Here is a 19,720-nt window from a genome sequence, read left to right as displayed (position 1 = left end):
GATACTACATGACATTGAAAATAGAGGATATATATAGATATACTGCATAGGTGAAGGAAGAAGAGAGCGTGGTCCGAGAGAACCACACTCGAAAAACAACAAAATGCACAAACAAACAAGCAGAAAAGAACAGGATCCGTCACGGGTTTTCTTAGTCAACGTAATCATTAGGTTTGTTCGTAGAAAGGAGACAAGAGTTGAGGCTCATGAAGTCATGATTTTGGGTGGTGTGAAGGCACTCGGTGTGGTTCAGCAATCAGTCGACCCTGATAAAAAAAAGGTCGAGTGATTAGCGCAGGGAATACTGCGAGAGGGGACGACGGAGATGGTGGACTTACTCTTCCATGGCAGAGGCAGCGGTGGGTTCTAGAGGAGGGACTTCGGCATCAGCGGTGGTGCCCGAGGTGGAGGCCTCAGCCTCCTCCTGGACATCGATCGACAGTCCAAGAGAAACCATTCGGTGGATGCGCTCAGCGAAGTGCTGAGGAGCATCGAGGGTGAAGCCGGAAGTCAAGAGGGCGGTCTCAAACAACAGGACACTGAGGTCTCGGACAGTCTGGGAACGAAGCAGAACAAGTCAGCGATGGATGGACGGGGAAGATGATGGGATTGGAGGGGAGGCTCACCTTGTCCGAAGAATCCTCTTGAACCTTGTTCTTGAGCTCCCGGATGATCGGGTTCTGGGGGTTGATCTCGAGGGTCTTCTTGCTCATCATGTAGCTCGACATGCCCGAGTCGCGGAGGGCCTGGGCCTTCATGATTCGCTCCATGTTGGAACTCCATCCGAATTGGCCAGTGACGAGCACACAAGGAGACTGGTTGATTCGGTTGGAGACTTGGACCTTCTCGACCTTGTCGCCGAGGTTCTCTTTCATGACCTTGCAGAGGTTTTCGTAGGCCTTGGACTCCTCCTCATGAGCCTTCTTCTCCTCGTCAGATTCCTCGAGCTCGAGTCCTTCCTTGGAGACACAAACCAACTTCTTGCCTTCGAACTCTTTCAGCTGAGTGACGGCTGTGATTAGAAAACCAGTCAGATCGGTTCAATCACGGACAGGATGAAGAGGGCGTCTGGACAACTTACCGTATTCATCGATCGGATCAACCATGAGCAACACCTCGAAGGACTTCTTCTTGAAGACCTCAAGGAAGGGCGAGTCCCGGACGGCGCTCAGGGATTCACCAGTGAGGTAGTAGATGTTCTTCTGGACCTCAGGCATCCGGGTAATGTAGTCTGCGGGGGGGGGAGATCGAAAGCATATCAGCTGGAGTGGGTGAGGGAGGAGCGAGTTGATGAAGCACACTAACCTTTGAAGCTGGTCAGTTCGTCGGTGCTCTTGGTCGAGTTGAATCGCAAGAACTCAGCCAATTTAGAGCGGTTCTGCTGGTCTTCGTGGATACCGAGCTTGAGGTTCTTGCCGAAGGCCTCGTAGAATTTGTTGAAGTTGTCCTTGTCCTCGGCAATCTCGCTGAACATGTCCATGACCTTCTTGACCAAGTTCTTGCGAATGACCTTGAGGATCTTGTTCTGTTGGAGAGTTTCTCGGGAAATGTTGAGGGGCAAGTCTTCCGAGTCGACGATACCTTTGACAAAGTTGAGGTACTCGGGGATAAGGTCTTCACAGTCATCCTGATTGAGAGCAGCATGCGATTAGTCAGGAACACGTTGGCCAAGTGGACATTGGACAAGCAACCTTACCATGATGAAAACCCTTCGGACATACAACTTGATGTTGTTGCGTTTCTTCTTGCTCTCAAAGAGGTCGAAGGGTGCTCGCTTGGGTACGAAAAGAATGGCCTTGAATTCAAGTTGACCCTCAACAGAGAAGTGCTTAACCGCAAGGTGATCTTCCCAGTCGTTGGTGAGCGACTTGTAGAAGGAGGCATATTCGTCCTGGGTGATGTCTTGGACGTTGCGGGTCCAGATGGGCTTGGTCTTGTTGAGCTCTTCCTGCTTGGTGCTCTGTGGGCAGACAAGTCAACCAAGTCAGTAGAAGCCCATAGGATAAAGACGATCTGCAAGTCTCGAACCAACCTTTTCGGTGACCTTCTTCGTCTTTTTCTTCTTGTCAGAGTCTTCGTCGAGTTCCTCGATCTTGGCCTCCTTGTTCTCGTCGTCTTCAAGTTTGATCTCTTCTTCGTCATCGTCGACTTCCTTCTCTTCTTCGGTGGTGACGACGAGCTGGATGGGGTAAGAGATGAATTCGGAGTGCTTCTTGACGATGTCTTTGATGCGCTTCTCCTCGAGGTATTCGAGTTGATCTTCCTTGAGGTGGAGGATCATACGCGTTCCTCGGCCAAGAGTGGCGCCATCGGGGTCAGGGGTGATAGTGAAGGTGCCACCGGCAGCGGATTCCCCTGGAGGATTGACGAAAAGGACAGGATGGAATTAGCGAGGTTGCGCATACAGAAGATCGGGTAAATTAAACGCACAGATGTACTGTTCATCGTCATTGTGCTTGGTGATAACAGTGACCCGGTCAGCTACAAGGTAAGCAGAGTAGAAACCGACACCGAATTGACCAATCATGCTATGGAAAAAAAGAGTCAGTACTGTAGTTCGGAGGCATGTAATGAGGGAGTGACAAACCTGATGTCAGCGCCACTGGACAGGGCCTCCATGAAAGCCTTGGTGCCAGACTTGGCGATGGTACCAAGGTTGTTGACGAGGTCGGCCTTGGTCATACCAATTCTGTCACAAAGATTAATTAGGCAGCGGGTCAGGAACGTTGGCTCCGGCAATGTGAGAGTGATGAACAGAATGGCAACATACCCAGAGTCCTGGATGGTCAAGGTCTTGTTCTCCTCTGCAGAAGCGGACGGAAGGTAGTGGTTAGAGGTGGAGTGAGCAGGTCGAGTGGAATGGCAGGGCACTACTCACTGTCGGGAGTGATGCGAACAAAGAACTCCTTCTCGCTGTCGAGCTGGGAAGGGTCGGTGAGAGAGGCATAGCGGATCTTGTCGAGGGCATCGGAGGAGTTGGAGATCAGTTCACGAAGGAAGATTTCCTTGTTTGAGTAGAAGGTGTTGATGATAAGGTCGAGCAGCTGTGGAGGGGAAGAAGGCAGGCCAGAGGGTGAGCACTGGTCGGGCAGGGTTCAGGGAGTCTCAGATGGTACACACTTGGGTGATTTCAGCTTGGAAGCCGAAGGTCTCTGTTTGGCCAGACATTGCTAAAGGGTGGTTTTGGATTGGCTACAGGGGATGTTCTGGGGCTGGGCGTGTGGTGTGTGGGTTGGTACAACGATGGAGTGGGTGGTGGTTCTGGGGCCCTGGCCATGGGGGGAGGGAGGCTGCTATATATCCTGTCGGGGTCGAAATTTTCCACTTTTCCTGATCGAACATGCTGGAACAACCCAGCAGACACAGAACCACAGGCGAGCCCGATTACCTAATCACACCCACCTGTCACCACCACACACCGCCCTGTCACTGCCCACGCTCCCGCTGCCGAACAGCACGACAGCCACCCAGAATGTTCCATCGCCATCCAGTCAACTCCATCCTCGGGGTCGGATTCGGGTCGAAAAATGGTGCCCAAACCCGACCCGACGCGAACAACAGCTCGACTCGGGTCGGGACTAATCTGCAAACACGCTGCCCGAACCCGAAGCCTGTATTTGGCGGGTGGCCTAACCTTCCTTCAGATTTCTTGGTTCTCCCTCATCATAATGTGTTAATCCATCTTTTCATCACAATTTTGGCATCTCCTTTCCAATCAACTTGGCCTTATGCCACCCATTTCCACTTGAAAAATGGGTTTCAACTTTCCCCTTTGACTAGATGCATCTTATGCTACATAGTCACTCTGAATTGCATCATCAGAGGTGAGAAAAAAAGTAATTTACTTTGAGCTGTCACGCTCCCCTTTTGGCTTTCACAACCTGTGATTTTCAAACGCCTGTGACATTCACACACCCTGGAACCCCAAAATTTGGGGCTAAGCTCTTGCGTGCGACATAAGGCCCTGTTTGGCACTCAGGCAGCGTCATATTACGCAGTGTAATGTTCAAAATGCAATACCATTACATATTGTAAAAAAAAAAAAAAAAAAAATCAGGATAGTCTTTTGAAAGTAAGCTGTCATAAAGCTTCATAGTTTACTGCCAAAAGATCAGGCCCAAAAATGATGTTTTACAAATGTAAGGGGCATGCCCCAATTATTCATTGTGTAATAATGATGCTGCCAAACAGGGCCTAAATTGTTACATATTGTGTTTTTACAAATGCTTGGACAAATGGTTTTTTTTTATCCTTTGTGCACTGATTATGCACTTACCAAGCAAAGGAGACACCAGTGGAAGACTTCCCGTTGACTTTGAATCAATCTGGAATTCTAGATTTCACAGGGGAATCTGGAATCTGGAACTCTGGATCCCTTCGGGGAGCTTTGGGGACCAAGATTTCACTGCAAAATCTGAAATCTGCCGGCTCAGATCTAGATTTCCAGATTGACGGGAAGTCCTCCAGTATTATTCCAGTTTCTGATTCTTTTTTTTCTCTCTGGCATTCCTTACGTTCCCACCTCTTGGTGAGCTAGTTCTGAACTCCAAAGATCCCAAACATAATGGATCTTCAGGATTTACACAGCCCAGCTCTCTCAACATCAGGGAAATTCAGCCCCTACCTCCTACAGGGTCCAGCCACGGCCATTACATCCAACATTCCCCCCACATTGCCTTGTTCTTTCCCAATCACATTGTTGGGCACCGTGGCTATGGTTTTGGTGGTGTTCCTTAGTAGGAAACCTGCCAAAATGGCGCACTGTAGCACACCCCATTCCTGGGTTGTGCTAATGCCATGCAGCTCGCCATGTGCTCTTGAGAGGGATTTATTCACTCTGTAAAATTTTGGCGGGGCTTGGTCCCCGCAGTGAGGAGTTATGTTTTTTTTTTTTTTTGCAAAAATTACATATCCAACTACCTTTTGGGATTTTCATTTTTGACTTTCAACTACCAAAATGTTCCTGGTTCAATTTTTGGTTGGCAAAACCAAGGTGCAACTTTGGGGAGTGGTCCTCCCAACATAAACCACGTTTGTTAGTTGAAAGTTGAATTTTAGGTAGTCAATTAATCAGGTCCTTTCAAATATTTGAGCAAAAACATGTCCCAGTATCATTCAACTCAAATTGAATTCAAATACAAATACTCAAATCAATTTGATTTGATGTGCTATGCTCTGTGACCCCAAGGGGGGCTTCTACACCACAGGACCAGTATTTAAGGTTTGGGCCTGTCTTTATGATTCTTTAGTCAACAAATAACTCTGGGTAAGTGTTAACATGCCCTGAGGACATCCAGGCCCCTATAGGTCCAAAGGATGCTCTCAAAAGCAACCTGAGGATACATCTGGACCAAGAGCATCCCAAGGATGCATTTTTCAGCTTATTGTCCTGAGGATACTTGTTGAAACTCAATTTATTCTCTGTGGCCCTTGCAATCCCTTGGCTTGAACCACTATTTACATCTGAAACTGCGGCGAGTGGCTCTCAAGAGCCTTTTCATCATTAATCTTAGCCTATTCAATCAAGCTCAGAAAAGACAAACTGGGTTATCCACTGCTACTCCAATTCTTCAGTCATCCATCTCCTCTTATCCACCAAAAAAAATCATTCCCCCTTCCCTTCCTTTCTTCTCCTCTTTCTCAACCAACTTAACAACTCACCTCAAAGCAAACAATGATATCTACTCCTTCAATGAATCTCAGATCAGCTTCATCTCATCTACAGTTGTGAGGGGCATATTACTGTACAGAGTAAAACCCCCAGGGTCCCTGGTTTGGAATTTCCAAATCTGGGAGAAAAAAAAGGGAGATTCACTCCAATTTGGCAAAATCCAAAGATTGCCTTCTCTGATTTCCAGTCAAGATTCTTCCATATTTCCAACTGGCTTTAAACATCTGTGTAATTTAAGTCTCTTCCCACAAGATCCACCTTGACAAGAAAAACCCCCATTTGATTTTGATCAATTGTTGATTGTATGTACCCAACAATGCATCTATTACGCTACGGTTAGCGTGTAATACCCTAATTTAGCGGTTTTTTAGCGCCGCTACGCTAAACTAAAATGTAGCGGGCGGACTATTACAATTACAGCTAACTCAGATTGGGCAAAAAAGTGCAATTTTCGCTACAAATTACAGCTAATTTAGCGTAGCGAGCCGCTAATTAGCTGTAATTTAGCTGTAATTTAGTGTTAGTGGTTTTTAGCGGGTTGGTATTACGCTAAAAATTACAGCCCCAGATTATTAGCAACAAGCGCTACAATTTAGTTTTAGCGGCGCTAATTACATTTAGCGTAATAGATGCATCATTGACATTGTACCACAGGAAAATGGCAAAAAGAAAAGCTTTCAATGCTCAGTCCAAACATTGATGTGAAGTATAAAAAAAAAACCAAAGGACACCAAGATCCTGCAGGGAGGTTCTGGAAGGAAAATATTAAATTCTAGTCAAAAAGAAAGAGAGAAGAAAGCCAAGACCATTGAAATTTGATCAGGTAGTGAATTCAAGTTAATCCCAGCTGCTTTTTACATATCCATCAGCAAGGAAGCCAGCTCTGTACCTGATACTGGATGCAATGAAGGCAGCTATGCACATGATGATATATTTGAATGTTACAATTGAGAAATTGAGGAGATCAATGAAGCCAATGATATGATGCAATATGCTCAAGCTTTACTTGATTCCCCCAACATGAAAGCCTTGAGAGCAGAGACAAAATCTTAGAAATTATGTGGCCAATTTTTGAAAGACAACCAAACAAGATTGCACCCAAAAAATGTGTGTAAATCAGGAATAACAGGATATCAAAGACCAATTGCCAACCCAAACTCCGCTTCAAACAGATTGATTCCTTGGTCGCTTCCAAAGGCAACTAAATCAAACCAAAATTTCAAGCCTGAGAAGTTGGAGCCAAAAACAGCATCATGGCTAGCTGGCTCATCAGAAAAAAAGCCCAAAACCAATGATTCTATTGACCTTCAACTTTGCTTGAATCGACAATAGTCTCCCAGTTCAACCCAGCTATTTCAAAATAAACATTTGGTTCCCCTTTGTCTTGCAAGCCACCAGAAAGCATATCTTTCTGGACCAAGAGATTTCTGACTCACATCTGACCAAAAAAACAATAGCTCTGAGATTCCCTACAGCCACACCACAATTTCTCTGGTGATTGTTGATATAATGGTGGAATGAATTAAACATCTTTGAATTAAACCACATCTGAAACATTCAATTTTACATGGAAAAGCTTTCCATTACAATTTATTGAAGTCTGTTGCTGATTTTTGATAGAACCCAAAATTTGAAGTAACCTGAACTATGTAAAAGACATTTAGTAAACCCAAAGAAACTGAAGGCTTAATTAAAAAAAACACTATAGCATGTGATGCCAGCTTGAATGAATTCACTGAACACTACAAGAAAAACTCTGGAAGCTACTGGCAGTTGAGATGCAGAAGCTCAAAGGAAGCTTGCGGTGATACTCAAGCCTTTCTCAAAGTTTATTTCAACCAAGGGTGAATGCACAGTGACTGTGCATGAAAGGGCATGATGTATTTATGTTGAGTTACAATGGCAGTTACCCTGGAGTGTGCCACATGTCAACTGCTGGCAGTTTCTAGAGGTTTTTTTGCAGTTTAAGGGTTTTTGAAAGCTGCCTTTCTGAGAGTGTCTCCTTTTCCATCTATAAGACCTGCCAAAAATAGTAATCAGGCAGATTTTTGAATTATTGTATTGTTAATGGGAAGATATCAGTTAGTGAAACAGATCAAGAACATGTTTACAAGTTAGCTACAAAAAATGATTTTTCTCACCTGGAAAAATACTCTTCATTTCTTCAGAAGACCCAATCTTGGTTGGTATATCCAAATATTGAGCATATGGGCTACTTAAAGGTGAAATTCCAATCAATTGCCTTGCCAAACGTTTCCTGATTTTTTCCTCATCAAAGAATCTTTCAAATTGAACAGGACTAATAAGTTCTTCCTGCCTCATGAAGTCTATCGTTTGGAAAATCTGCTGATGAACAGTGCGGGCATAAACTTGCAACATTGCTTTTTCCTGAAGTTCACCAATATCAAGTATTTCTTCCCTGAGAGGTGTGTTTTTCAGCATGCTCTTCAATTGTGCCATGGCCTGTCTGAAGTCTTTTCTAGGAAGCTGACCAGCGCCTTGAATTATCTCCTTATACAAGGACTTCAATTCCTTGACGTTAGACAACATATTTCTCATCATTTCATCAACATAGTCTTCAGTGTTCTTGATAGACTGGGAAAGTTGCTTTTCGAGAGTTGCGCGGTCAAGCAGTGTTTGCTTGAACTGGGCCTCAAAGACGCGGATTTTGTCTGCAGAGGATCACGAGGCATTCTTAGTGCTTACAGAAAGCCCTGGGTGTGATAAGAAATAAATACCTTTTGGTGGTGACAGAGGGGGTTTGCCGGAGTTACCTGCAGTACAATTAGAATATGGTGTTTTTCGGTTAATTGGTTTGATTTTGGGGTGGAAAGTCTGGTTCCTTCTATCGATCTATGTGGGCGTACGCATTCCTGATATTGCGCTAGGACCTTTGATGCGATTTCCTTCGTTTAGGTATGGTTTTGACAGTTCTACTTTCTCCTGGCTTTTAAGCATCGAGCCTGCGCCATCCGCGGCCTCTGATTGATTGTATAATGAGCGTCCGATAATCAACATCTGCCTTGATCTTATGATATAGGAAAATGCAGCAACCAGAAAAAAGGTACGCACCTGACGCTTTTGCGACTCGAGCACCCGCTGCTGATCCGGTGAATTCCATACTGCAAATATGGGTAGCTTGTAAGCCAAAGAAGGCCAGTATTCCTATTCGCTGGGACGCAACGTATATCTTCATGGTAAAATGGGGTAAAAGACTGATGTGTAAGCTGAGTATATAAAGCCAAAATTACGGCAAAGGAATGAAGCCGGAGTGACAAAGAGTGACTGGAGTTTGCAATAAAGAAATATAAATACTAAAGATGGAATTAAAACTGAGTTGTAAAGAGCGAACGAAGCTGAACGTATACAGCACAGGGAGTGGGATCAGAGTGAGAGTTATGCCAAATATGAAGAAGGAATGAGGAAAAGGATCAAAGTTCTTAAGAGGTCAAGTTCTTTCTGATTTAAGTCTACCATCTTGGCGCAAGGAACCTTCACCGAGAAAACATCCACACCCTGAATAATGAGGCAGATACCCTCGACCGAACAACTTGGGGCAGCGACGCGGGGAAGTTTCGGCAGCCCCGAGGTTGCGTTCCGTCCAAGACGGGGCCATGTCTGCCTCCATCAAAGCCGTTTCATGCCTCCAGATCACATAGGTGTTCATCTAGAACAAACTCCAGTCGCGGAGGGACATTGACATGTCATGCCGAAGGGATAGTGGCTGTTCCGACACAGTAATGCGAAACAGCAAAGAAGTCGAATCGGTTGTCAAGGGACTCCATCCCGAAGCGCATTAACGGCACGGTCAGACAGGTCTGAGCATTCAGTCATTTTTAACTACAGGATGCCCTCAAGGGTCAGACATGAGCCCTTCATCACATCGCGACCCGAAGTGTTGAGCTATCTGAGTTTGTCGAAGGGTAGTATCGGCAGAAGAGAGAGTACGACACCATCGTAGTGGATGTGCTGCTTGGGTGATGAGAGCGATGAGTCACAGGAGGTCTCCGAAACCTGTCGTTCCACTGCCCTCCAACCAGTCATCATATTAAATGTAAGTTATGTACACTTTGGTGAAGTAGATGGATATGAGCTGATAAAATATTTATGATTAAGCTCCGGATGAGGGGGGTCGGCCTAATCCTTCTCTTCCTCCTTTAGCGACCCAGCCGAAGTGACATACGATTCCCTGGCTTGGGGTGGACGGGACATGAACTTGTTGGACGGAAGGTTTCGAATACAGCTCCAGTTGATTTTTGATCCGTCGCAACTGATACTCGATCGAATCGTATTCCCTCTTCTGGAACGACTCGCGCATCGTTTGATTCCTGAACTGGTTCGAGATGAATTTGAACCAATTCATCCTGTGGATCTGTGTTTTTGAGGGTTTTTAGGAGAAAGTTACGGTAGAAGGTCAGAATAGGAATTGTCCTGCCATGTCTATGATCGGTTGTTGTAAGATGAATGCCAGCAAAAGCATGTACGAACCAGTGGTTTAGTTGCGATCATCTTCAAACTTTCCCGGTAACATTCCTTGAACTGTCGCTGCAGCCCACTGGTCGCCTTTTTACTCATCTCGGGTCCGGTGGGATTGCTGCCGAAGAGAGCGAAAGAGACCTAACGATGCTTGTTAAGATGGGGGGGCGGTCATGATGTTTGGTCAGAGAACTACTGAGATGGATGTATGCGGTCAGATTGACCCCTCGGTGTTATGTAATCCCTCCGGCTGGCTCTGGCTCTGGCTGGTCCCCTGCCCAAGCGCACTGCCCAGCCATCGACCACGCACACCAACAAGATCCAAGTAAGTTGCCATCGTCTTTCACTTCCCATGACAATCAACTCAGCAAATATCCCGGGAGGCTGATCGGAAGTTTGCACCGTGCGGTATACTAGTGGCCACCATCATCAAACCATTCGAATTACCCTCCCAAGACTATGAAGACTTCGACCCATCAGCAGGTCAACCCAATCGCCCTTCTAGTCTTCCAAATAGATCCCACGATTACCTGCCCGTATTGACATTGGGATTACTACCATCATCTTCGATATATGTTTCGATATCACACTAAAAGTTTTGGCGTTGGGTTGCGCAGGCCTCTCGATGGTCCTTCAACAAAACCTCTTGGCATGGTTATCCTTGTTCTTCTCTGTTACCACGATAGTCAATAGCAGCAACCGAATCGGAAGACCTAGTTCAATGAGTCCATTGCAAGGATTAATGTGAGAAAACCAGTCACATCCATCCCTCTTTTCTCTACTAATATGTAACTCCCCTTTCCTGTACTACCCACTCAGGTTTTCCGTTCTGGCTTTGACGACAATATGTAAGTCATCGATCTTGGTTTTTGATCTTGCCACAGCTAATCTACATGGACTTAACGATATCATGCCTTTCATTTATGCCGCCATGGGAAAATAATGCCCTCATCCTGAACAGACACAAAAAGGCTGGTTGACCCAACCATAGTGTTATGAGCAACTAGAATTCAGTCAGCCCTGCTCGCATGCACCAAGGTCCATATCGGTTGGAATGTCGTCGGTCTACCCTTCAAATTTTTTTTTTAAAAGCATCTTATTTTGTGTTGTTAGATAGCCCTAAGCTGGGACAATCATGAGATCATGCCTTGCATGCGGATCCGGATCACAAAAGAGTGGACTTTGCTCGCGGTAAAGCTTTTCAACAGGAATTCATTTCCCGTGTATGCAATCTATATCTATTTACAAACGAGTCCAACGCGTGGCTCAATCAATTGGTGTTCCAATGATGCGCAGTGCGGCGTCTTCAACAGCTGTATGTCCCCTCCCTCTCCGGCTAGAGATCATTTCTTCCTTCACGTGTTTAGTGTCAACTGGCCAGGAAGATTCAGTCAAGAGGTCTAAGAATAGCGCGTGAGTTCTCGGTTTATCCCCCAGCTCAGTCTCTTTGAAGTTTTTGTACCACTGTTCGCGGTACCAAGAATCCTGACCAGGCCAGTCGTCAAACTCATTGGCCCCCACCCGATGGCCCTCGTGAATGGCCCATTCCTTCATCAAGAAGTCTAAATGATTGCGGATCTCCATCTCAAACGGGAGTAGCTCCTCGATCAGCGTCGGATCGCCCTCCTTCGTGACCTTTTCCAGTCCAGGGATCAGCTCCTGAGAGGAAAAGACGGAGCGATGGATTGTTTCTTTCGTGGTCGCGTTCCAACGGGTCGGGAACTGTCGCGCTGTGCTCGACAGACAGTATCTCCTTGGCCCTTCAGGGCTTGAATATCGATCAATCATAAGAACAGGTGGTTGCTCTAGTCTCAGGGTGCTTGCTGGTTGAAAAGGACTCACTCGTAGAGCCCGAATCCTCTCTGAACCCTCGTCCAAAAAACCGACAGCAAACCATGGAGATATTCCTCGTTCATGGCAAGCAAGTTATAATTGATCATATTGGCCTGTAAATGAGATGAGATGAGCAAAATCCGGGAATAAAACAATCACGGTTAAATCTTACCACCATCCAAATCAGTGACATGTAAGTAACATCATCATACTCTTCTATCCGGCCACCAGCTTCGACGTGAGAGCAGGGAAACCAGACCTGTTTGAGCACCTGTCCAGGGTGGTCGCAATCCTGTGGACTGGGTTCGCTTTCCCATCTTGTCGGCTGTAAATCCTTTCTTGCCTCACAAAGAGCTGCATGCAAGGTGGAATGAAGTCAGGCCAGAGCTCATGATCCATCCTCGACTACCCGAATGAGATTGACTGACCTATGGCATGGAATGCATACTTAATTTGGGCGCTCAGCTTTCTATCCTTGAATCCAAGCAGACGGTACTTATCAGCAAAATGATCAGCTGATAAAGAATGGTAAGATCAATTCTGCAATCGGTGCGCCAGGAGCCAGCTTCGGATGGACTCACGTAGGCCGAATACGCCGACGGTATCCCAAACTCCCACGCACTTAAGTGTTCCCTCGGTGACCGGTCTTAATTCTTTTTGTCCACTATGACGATAGTGGTCCAGAAAGTTTCGCGCAGAAGCTGCCCCCTCCGTGCCTCCCTTCACACACAACTGGTAGGCCGCGAAAACTTCGTAGAAGTCCGACATCCCCGCCATGTTCAAAATTCCGATCTCGATGACCATCTGTGCAAGCGTTCTTGCGATGAAAGCTCCACGAGAAAAGCCGAATAGTCTAGTTTCCAGACAAAGAAGTGATCATGCTCGAGTTGTTCATCGTCATTCAGGACGTATCCCTCCAGTTTTGCTCACAAGAGTTCATCGCCAGACACGTAATGTTGCACAAGGAAAGCATATGCTTCTCTAATTTTGTTGACTACGTCGGTCCCTGAGGTTTCTTGAGAGAAGGTAGCCTGGCCGGGTTGATAGAATACGATTTGAGGAGTCGGAGGAGATGTGCGTCGGTCCTCGGGACAAACACATCGGGCTGAGTAAATATGAACGAGCTCGGTCGATCAGTCCTTTAGTCCCAGAACCACCGTCAAGTCCACCTGTCCAGGAGACATACCAAGTTTTGAAACATTGCTTTCTACCTCAGTCATAGGGCGTTGAAGACCGTCCCAAGAACCTGTGAAGTAAGCGTTCCGATTAGGACGTGTATTTCTTTGCTGCTAGAGAATAGGAAGAGCAAGATACCATCTCACCATCACAACAAATGATTATGCGCTTCTTGCGTTCGCCACGTTCGGGAAAGGATAGCATCCTGTCTTTGCCAGACTCAAGGGGCTCGCATGCAGAACCTAGGATTTATTCAAGCCCCTCCAACATCAGTTGACAAGAAAAAGTCGTTTCAATGTCTTGACCCTCTGAGTCTGACTCACACTTGTCACCTTCCGCGCCGCGTGCCTTGCCTTGAACCATGGCGAACTCTTGTGTTGGGGTCATGATTGCTGCAAGATGAAAAAATTCAGCACCCGTTCCAAGAGCACGATTGTAGAGAAATGTCTCGGAGGATTCGCATGGGGGAGCGCAGTTGAAGAGAGAGTAGTTCAACGGTTTAAACCTGTTTAAACCAATTCCACAGCTGCTTATGGATGTCAAGTGTTATTTGTTTGTTTTTATTTACAGTTGCACAAACTTTGTCTTTCACGCTGGCATTGCAGACCCAGGAAAGCCCCTGTGGAACACAGTAACCTAAATTCCGAGATTTTCAAAAAATTCATACATTTTCAGAGCTCATTCATACACGTTTCGTGCGTAGGTTCAGAGCTTGACCAAAAAATTCATACAAATTTCGTGTGTACGTTTTTTTTTGCCGCGGGCGTGAAGAAATACTCCCAGAAATAATTTTTTTGAGTAGGCATTTCTGCTACATACCTAGAGGAGCAGTGACAAAGGTAAAAAAAAGGAAGAAGAACATATTTTAAATTTCATATTCAAGTAGAAAACTGCATTGACTATCATTGTTAATCTTCATCTACATCTTTTTCGCTTTTTTTGACAGCTTTCATCTTCAAAAATTGGTTCTGCCAGTGTTCTAGAAAAGCGGTTTGAGACATTGTAAGAAGAAGAGGATGTAATCTCTGGGGGATGGATACACAATTCCCACCAGCATCCGTAATATTTAAGCCTTCAGTGACTGGGAATAAATGGTGCAAATGTGCTACTTCAAGATGCACAAAGATCCCGGAACTTGGTGAGAAAGTGTAGAAACCGGCAGCAATTGGGATATGTGGTTGATACAGGAAGAGTTGGACCGATATATACAACAGTTTGTCCCGACTCGCAGCGCTAGCAATCCAACGGTGCTTTCCTGACACATGCTCGTAAGCCGCCAGAATCTTACCAATGTACATTTTCTGAATTAGAAACATTTGATTAGGAAGCGGGTAGAAGGCATGAGATGATCCGTCCAAAAACTCACCATATCCTTTATAATTACTGCGTATTTACCGTATTTTAAATCATTTGTTTTTGAGATTTGACCACCTTGTATAAGCAATTGCGCATTCACATCTACATGCGTCGAAGTGTTGCGCACTTCACACAGGTTGAACTTTACTTGAATGTTCCAGCAATGCATTCTTGCAATTGAAGATTGCTGGGATGTGTTTTCCTTGAGGACAAGTGCAACTAGTTTGCTACAATCGCTTGGTTGAAGTGGTTTATGTAAGTTTGTTGTAGGATCAGGAGTCGTCAGAAGAAAATTCTGCTTTTTTCGTTTCTCATTTCCGGAGTGACCGTTGCAATTCTCTGTGTCGTTTTTTTTGCGCAGATTGATCATCAATTTGTGGTTGAGTTGATGTTCAGTCCCATCGGGAGTCATTACTGTTGAGTTTCTTAATCACGCACATTATGGTGTATGCATGCGCCTATGCATATGCTTTCCAATCTACAGAATTTTCGATGATCAGTCTCTACCCCGCAATCTGAACTCAGACTCTATTTGCCGACATCCAATTCTTCCCTTCCGTTCCATCCATCTTCTTCCCTTCCGTTCAATCCTTCCTCACTCGTCTCCGCCTTCACAATAAATCGTCGATTCTCATTGACTCAAACACTCCTCAAAGTCTTTCTTCTTCGTACAAAATCGATCAAATCGAAAACTCATTCTTAACTCTCGTCGACTCTAAACTCTCAGGAGAGCTAGATTCAGTCTCCGGGCAGGTAGACATTTTCTTATCCTACATCAACAGCGACATCTTATCAAATTATTATTAACATCTTCATGCTCATCATTATCTGTTTTAGGCTGTTTTGTTGTGGTATTCCTGGTGTTAAACGTCGTCGTTGTTATCTTTGTGTTGAGATTTCCTTTTGATTTGGTTCAGGTCTTTTAGGTATTTTTTCATTACGCTTATCATTAACATTTATTCATATTAACTAATCAGTTTATATTTATGTTGCTCAAAGTGTATTTTACTTTTATTGAGTTCTTTATTAAATAACTGTTGCAATAAAGTAATCTTCTACCATTTTCACATGGTAGCGAGAGTCATTACTTGACAGTTAGAAGAACTCAAATTAAGAAAAGCACTTATTAGATAAATACGAACGAGATGGCCAAACTTCCGGGAGTTCCTCGAGTTGATGACTCTTCGGCAAGCGATAATGATCATTGAAGCGATAAGATTCGAATCACAAAACTTCGCCGTGATAATTTCCCTGAATGGAAAAAATCATTCAAGCATCTTGTCATCGGTCGTGGTGATGAGGAGGTTTTCGATCCAAGCTGGTGTGAAGAACACAAGAAGGAGAAAAAGTTTTGCAAGAAGACCTCGAATGCATATACTCTCCTTGAGTTATGTGTATCAGCCGATTTATACCCAGTTGTACAAGCAGCCGATACGTTTTCAAAAGCCATGGAAGATTTAGCCGAAGCCTGCGGTGAAAGTTCATTGATCAAACTTGGCAACAAACTTTATGCTCTTATTCAACTCAAATTCATCCCCGGAACATCTATTGCTGCTCACATCAGTAAATTCCAAACTATGTACACTTCACTTAAGTCAGCTCAGATAGGTTCTAAAAATATGCAAGTCGATACTGCTATGGCTGGATTATTTTTCCTCAAAAGTTTCTGTCATGACGATTCATTGGCTTCTCTTATTCAAAATCTTTTTGACGTCACTCCGTTCACGTTTGAAAAATTGGCGACTCGAATGAACATTGAACATAGTCGGATTGATCAGTCTGCTTCAATTAATGCATCTTCGTCAATTAACGCTCTTTCGTCCAAGCCTTTTACCCAACCAAACAAGGACAAATTTAAGGCTATCGATAAGAAATTCAGAAATGTTGTTCCGACAAAAAACCGCAACAATACTTCTTCTTCTAAACCTAAAATTCAAATGGATGATCACGAGTTAGACCAATTAATTGAATCATTAACGAAACTCCGTACTCAGCGTTTGAATTCTATCGATGAATCCGAAAATGAGGACGTTGCTGAGGCAGTTGCAGAATTTACGTCAAGTGACCCCGAAGACACTGGTTTTTTTGTTGAAGATGAGAACACATTTCATGTTGGTCCGATCGACAATGAGAAAATTTGTTTAGTTCTCGACACGGGGGCATCAAAATCAACAGTTTCCGATGTTTGCCTTCTTTCAAATCTGCAGCCAATCAATAAATCTATGCGAACATATTTGGGTTCTATTGAAATTACACACACCGGTTCAATGCGTTTCGGAAAATACGATTTGTTTCCGGTATATCTTGCGCCATCCGGAAAGTGTAATCTTATTTCAGTATCTCAGCTGGAAGATCACGGTTTTCGTTGTGTGCATAAGAATAAACTATTCTTGGTGTACATGGGCTCGACTATAATCAAAAAGTTTCCTCGAACGGGCAACTTGTACGTGTCATCCGGTTCAAGCGTGGTCACTTCAAGATCTTTGTGTTCAATCAATGAACACAATGCGCTCAAAGATTGGCACATCATTCCAGGCCATCCGTTGGATGTTTATTTGAAAAAATTCTTTGATTTAATGAAGATCTCGCCTAACGAAAAATCTGGATCATCCATAGCAACCCCCTTCCCTCTGCTTCAGCTCCGTTTAAAATGATCCATATGGATGTCTTGCAGATCTCACCGAATTCGAGAAACTCTTTTCGATACGTTTTAGTTTTAATCGATGACTTTTCGCGTTTCAATCGCATCTATCTGTTGCAGAAAAAATCCGAGTCCGAGTCGCGAATTATGTCTTATCTAAACGAGATAAAAAATACCCTAGACGTCACACCTTCGATTCTTCATACGGATCGCGGAGGAGAATTTGGTTCGGTGGTGTTTAAAACCTTTTTATCTCAACGTGGTATTTGTCTGGAACAAGGCCCAGCTAACTCTCCTCAAACGAACGGTCTAGCCGAACGTTTTAATCAAACGCTGTTGATGAAGATGCGTTGCATGCTTGGGCAATGCTCGGTTCCTTTAAACTATTGGGACGAAGCGGCTAAATTCGGTTCTTCATTGATAAACATGCTCCCGACATCCGCTCTCAACTGGCAGTCTCCTAATTTGGTTTTGGTCGAAAAACATGCATCCATTGAACAAGTAAGACATGTCCGTACTCTGCTTCCTTTCGGTCTTAAAGTCTATGTCCACACACAGTCCCCTTCTTCAAAAGTTGCTCCGCCTTCGAAACCATTTCTATTTATCGGATATGAGCCCAGATCAGATGCTCTTCGATTTTTTGATCCAATTTCTCGGTGAACGATTGTCAGCCGGGATTATACCCCTTCTATACTCTCATTCCCTTACAAATCCAAATCTGCAATGATGAAGTTGTCCACAACTTTGCCCGAATCATGTGCAGATTTAGGTCAAGACGAGCATATTACGATTGACGCATCTGTCAATAAAAACCGAAAAACTAAACCTTCCGATCCGATTTCTCCGGTTTCTCGTACTGTGTCTCCTCCACCTCCTATGCCTTCTTCCCCAACAATTCTTCCACCAATTCCTGCTTCGCCTGCCTTAAATGTCCCGACGCAACGAACTGATCAATCTTCATCGTCATCGCAGCTTCCAACCAAACGCTTTACTTATGAATGGCAACCTAGGGATCAATTAGCGCCAAAAAACATCAGTTCTACACTTGATCCGTCAAACATAATAGAGGGTTCTCGTCGTCAAAGCAAAGGATTGCCGGATTTGAGTTTTGCATCCGAATTCGAATTTCCTCACCTTAATTTGACTCAATCAGTATCAATAAACGATGCGATGAATGATGCGGTAGCTTTACCACGCTGGGAGGATGCTTTGTCATCAGAGTTCCATTCTTTACAGTCCAAGAACACCGGTACACTTGTTCCACCGCCCTCCGACGACAAAACAATTGGCGGTATGTGGTTGCTGACTAAGAAATTAAACGAGTTCAAAGAAGTTATTCGACATAAAGCGCGGTGGGTCGTTTTTGGCAATCATCAAGAACACATGTTGCATTAATTTGAGACATACTCCTCGGTCGCAAGAAACGAATCTCTCAAAATGATGTTATCGCTTGCGGTGAATATGGATTGGGTCGTGTTTCAATTTGACGTTGAAACAGCATTTCTCTACGGGAATATCGATGCCTCTATCTATGTATCTCAAGTATTAGGCTTCGAAGATCCGGATCCTGCTAAGAAAGGTTGGGTTTGGAAGTTAAACAAATCCCTTTATGGCACAAAACAAGCTCCTCGCATGTGGAAGGCTCACCTCGTTGCTACCCTGAAAGCTATCGGCTTTGAATCTTCAATATTGGACGATGCGCTTTTTCATAACAAGGACAACTCGATCCTCCTTCACATGCACGTGGACGACGGTTTGATTGTTGGACGGTCTTGCAGTGCGGTAATCAGTTTTCTGGACGACTTGAAGAAGCCGTATGTGTTGAAGATTAAAGAACGTCCGAATCAACATCTTGATTACACGCTTGACTGGCGATCGGATGGGTCTTTGATAATTCATCAGTCAGACTTCGCTCGAAAAATTACTGATGACTTCGGTATGAGTGGCGCAACAACAGTCAAAGCTCCTTTGCCGTTGAATTTTCATCGTGTGGTAGCTTCTGAATCTCCCCCGTTTGACGTCAAGACTATGCAAAAAGCTATCGGCATGCTGAACTATCTGGCCCTCCACACTCGTCCTGACATTGCCTTCACTGTCAATGTCTTGGCACAATTTGCATCTTCGCCAACCTTGTCGCATTGGTCGTTGATTAAGCATCTTCTTCGATATCTTCAAGGCACGGCCGACGTTGGCGTTCATTTCCGAAAAGGCCAACATACCGATGCTTTATGTGGTTGGGCAGACGCAGATTACGGTTCATCGTTGGTTACGAAGAAATCCATGTCAGGCTATGTAATCACGTTTTTTGGCAATCCAATTTCCTGGGCAACCAAAAAACAATCAGTAGTAGCTCAATCAACGACTGAAGCGGAGTTTATTTCAATAAACAAGTGTGCTAAACAACTTCGTTGGATGTCTAACTTAATCACTTCACTCGACATAGCTATCGATGCTCCGCTAATCTTTAACGACAATTCCGGAGCAATCATCATCAGCAAAGAAGCTCAATTAAATCCGAACACCAAACATATTGAAATTCGATTTCAGTATGTCAGACAGCTAATCAT

At 44.5% G+C, this 19,720-nt stretch overlaps 5 protein-coding genes across 5 annotated transcripts; 1 reads left to right on the top strand and 4 right to left on the bottom strand.

Annotated features, from left to right (window-relative positions):
• Positions 1-256: 256 nt before the first annotated feature.
• On the bottom strand, positions 257-3,168 carry PtA15_10A63 (uncharacterized protein; the record flags this gene model as incomplete). The annotated part of the gene is made up of 12 exons (XM_053160836.1): positions 257-266; positions 339-556; positions 627-1,012; positions 1,082-1,231; positions 1,306-1,627; positions 1,697-1,960; positions 2,033-2,355; positions 2,431-2,528; positions 2,588-2,689; positions 2,771-2,804; positions 2,879-3,044; positions 3,121-3,168. The coding sequence occupies 12 exons, from the start codon at positions 3,166-3,168 to the stop codon at positions 257-259; spliced, it is 2,121 nt and encodes a 706-aa protein (XP_053024199.1).
• Positions 3,169-7,998: 4,830 nt separating this feature from the next.
• On the bottom strand, positions 7,999-8,867 carry PtA15_10A62 (uncharacterized protein; the record flags this gene model as incomplete). The annotated part of the gene is made up of 5 exons (XM_053160825.1): positions 7,999-8,090; positions 8,164-8,343; positions 8,410-8,445; positions 8,539-8,652; positions 8,744-8,867. The coding sequence occupies 5 exons, from the start codon at positions 8,865-8,867 to the stop codon at positions 7,999-8,001; spliced, it is 546 nt and encodes a 181-aa protein (XP_053024198.1).
• A 915-nt stretch (positions 8,868-9,782) lies between these two features.
• Positions 9,783-10,246, bottom strand: PtA15_10A61 (uncharacterized protein; the record flags this gene model as incomplete). The annotated part of the gene is made up of 2 exons (XM_053160814.1): positions 9,783-10,043; positions 10,160-10,246. 2 exons carry the CDS (start codon positions 10,244-10,246, stop codon positions 9,783-9,785), a joined length of 348 nt encoding a protein of 115 aa, XP_053024197.1.
• Positions 10,247-10,351: 105 nt separating this feature from the next.
• PtA15_10A60 (uncharacterized protein) lies at positions 10,352-10,740 on the top strand (the record flags this gene model as incomplete). The annotated part of the gene is made up of 2 exons (XM_053160803.1): positions 10,352-10,472; positions 10,565-10,740. 2 exons carry the CDS (start codon positions 10,352-10,354, stop codon positions 10,738-10,740), a joined length of 297 nt encoding a protein of 98 aa, XP_053024196.1.
• A 673-nt stretch (positions 10,741-11,413) lies between these two features.
• Positions 11,414-13,543, bottom strand: PtA15_10A59 (uncharacterized protein; the record flags this gene model as incomplete). The annotated part of the gene is made up of 9 exons (XM_053160791.1): positions 11,414-11,915; positions 11,990-12,093; positions 12,153-12,334; positions 12,409-12,495; positions 12,562-12,833; positions 12,911-13,085; positions 13,167-13,226; positions 13,303-13,398; positions 13,480-13,543. The coding sequence occupies 9 exons, from the start codon at positions 13,541-13,543 to the stop codon at positions 11,414-11,416; spliced, it is 1,542 nt and encodes a 513-aa protein (XP_053024195.1).
• Positions 13,544-19,720: the final 6,177 nt, after the last annotated feature.

The sequence above is a fragment of the Puccinia triticina genome, chromosome 10A, assembly GCF_026914185.1.
Source record: "Puccinia triticina chromosome 10A, complete sequence".
Classification (NCBI taxonomy): Eukaryota; Fungi; Basidiomycota; class Pucciniomycetes; order Pucciniales; family Pucciniaceae; genus Puccinia; species Puccinia triticina.
Note: the sequence above shows the minus strand (reverse complement) of the source record. Positions and strands in the feature narration are given on the sequence as shown.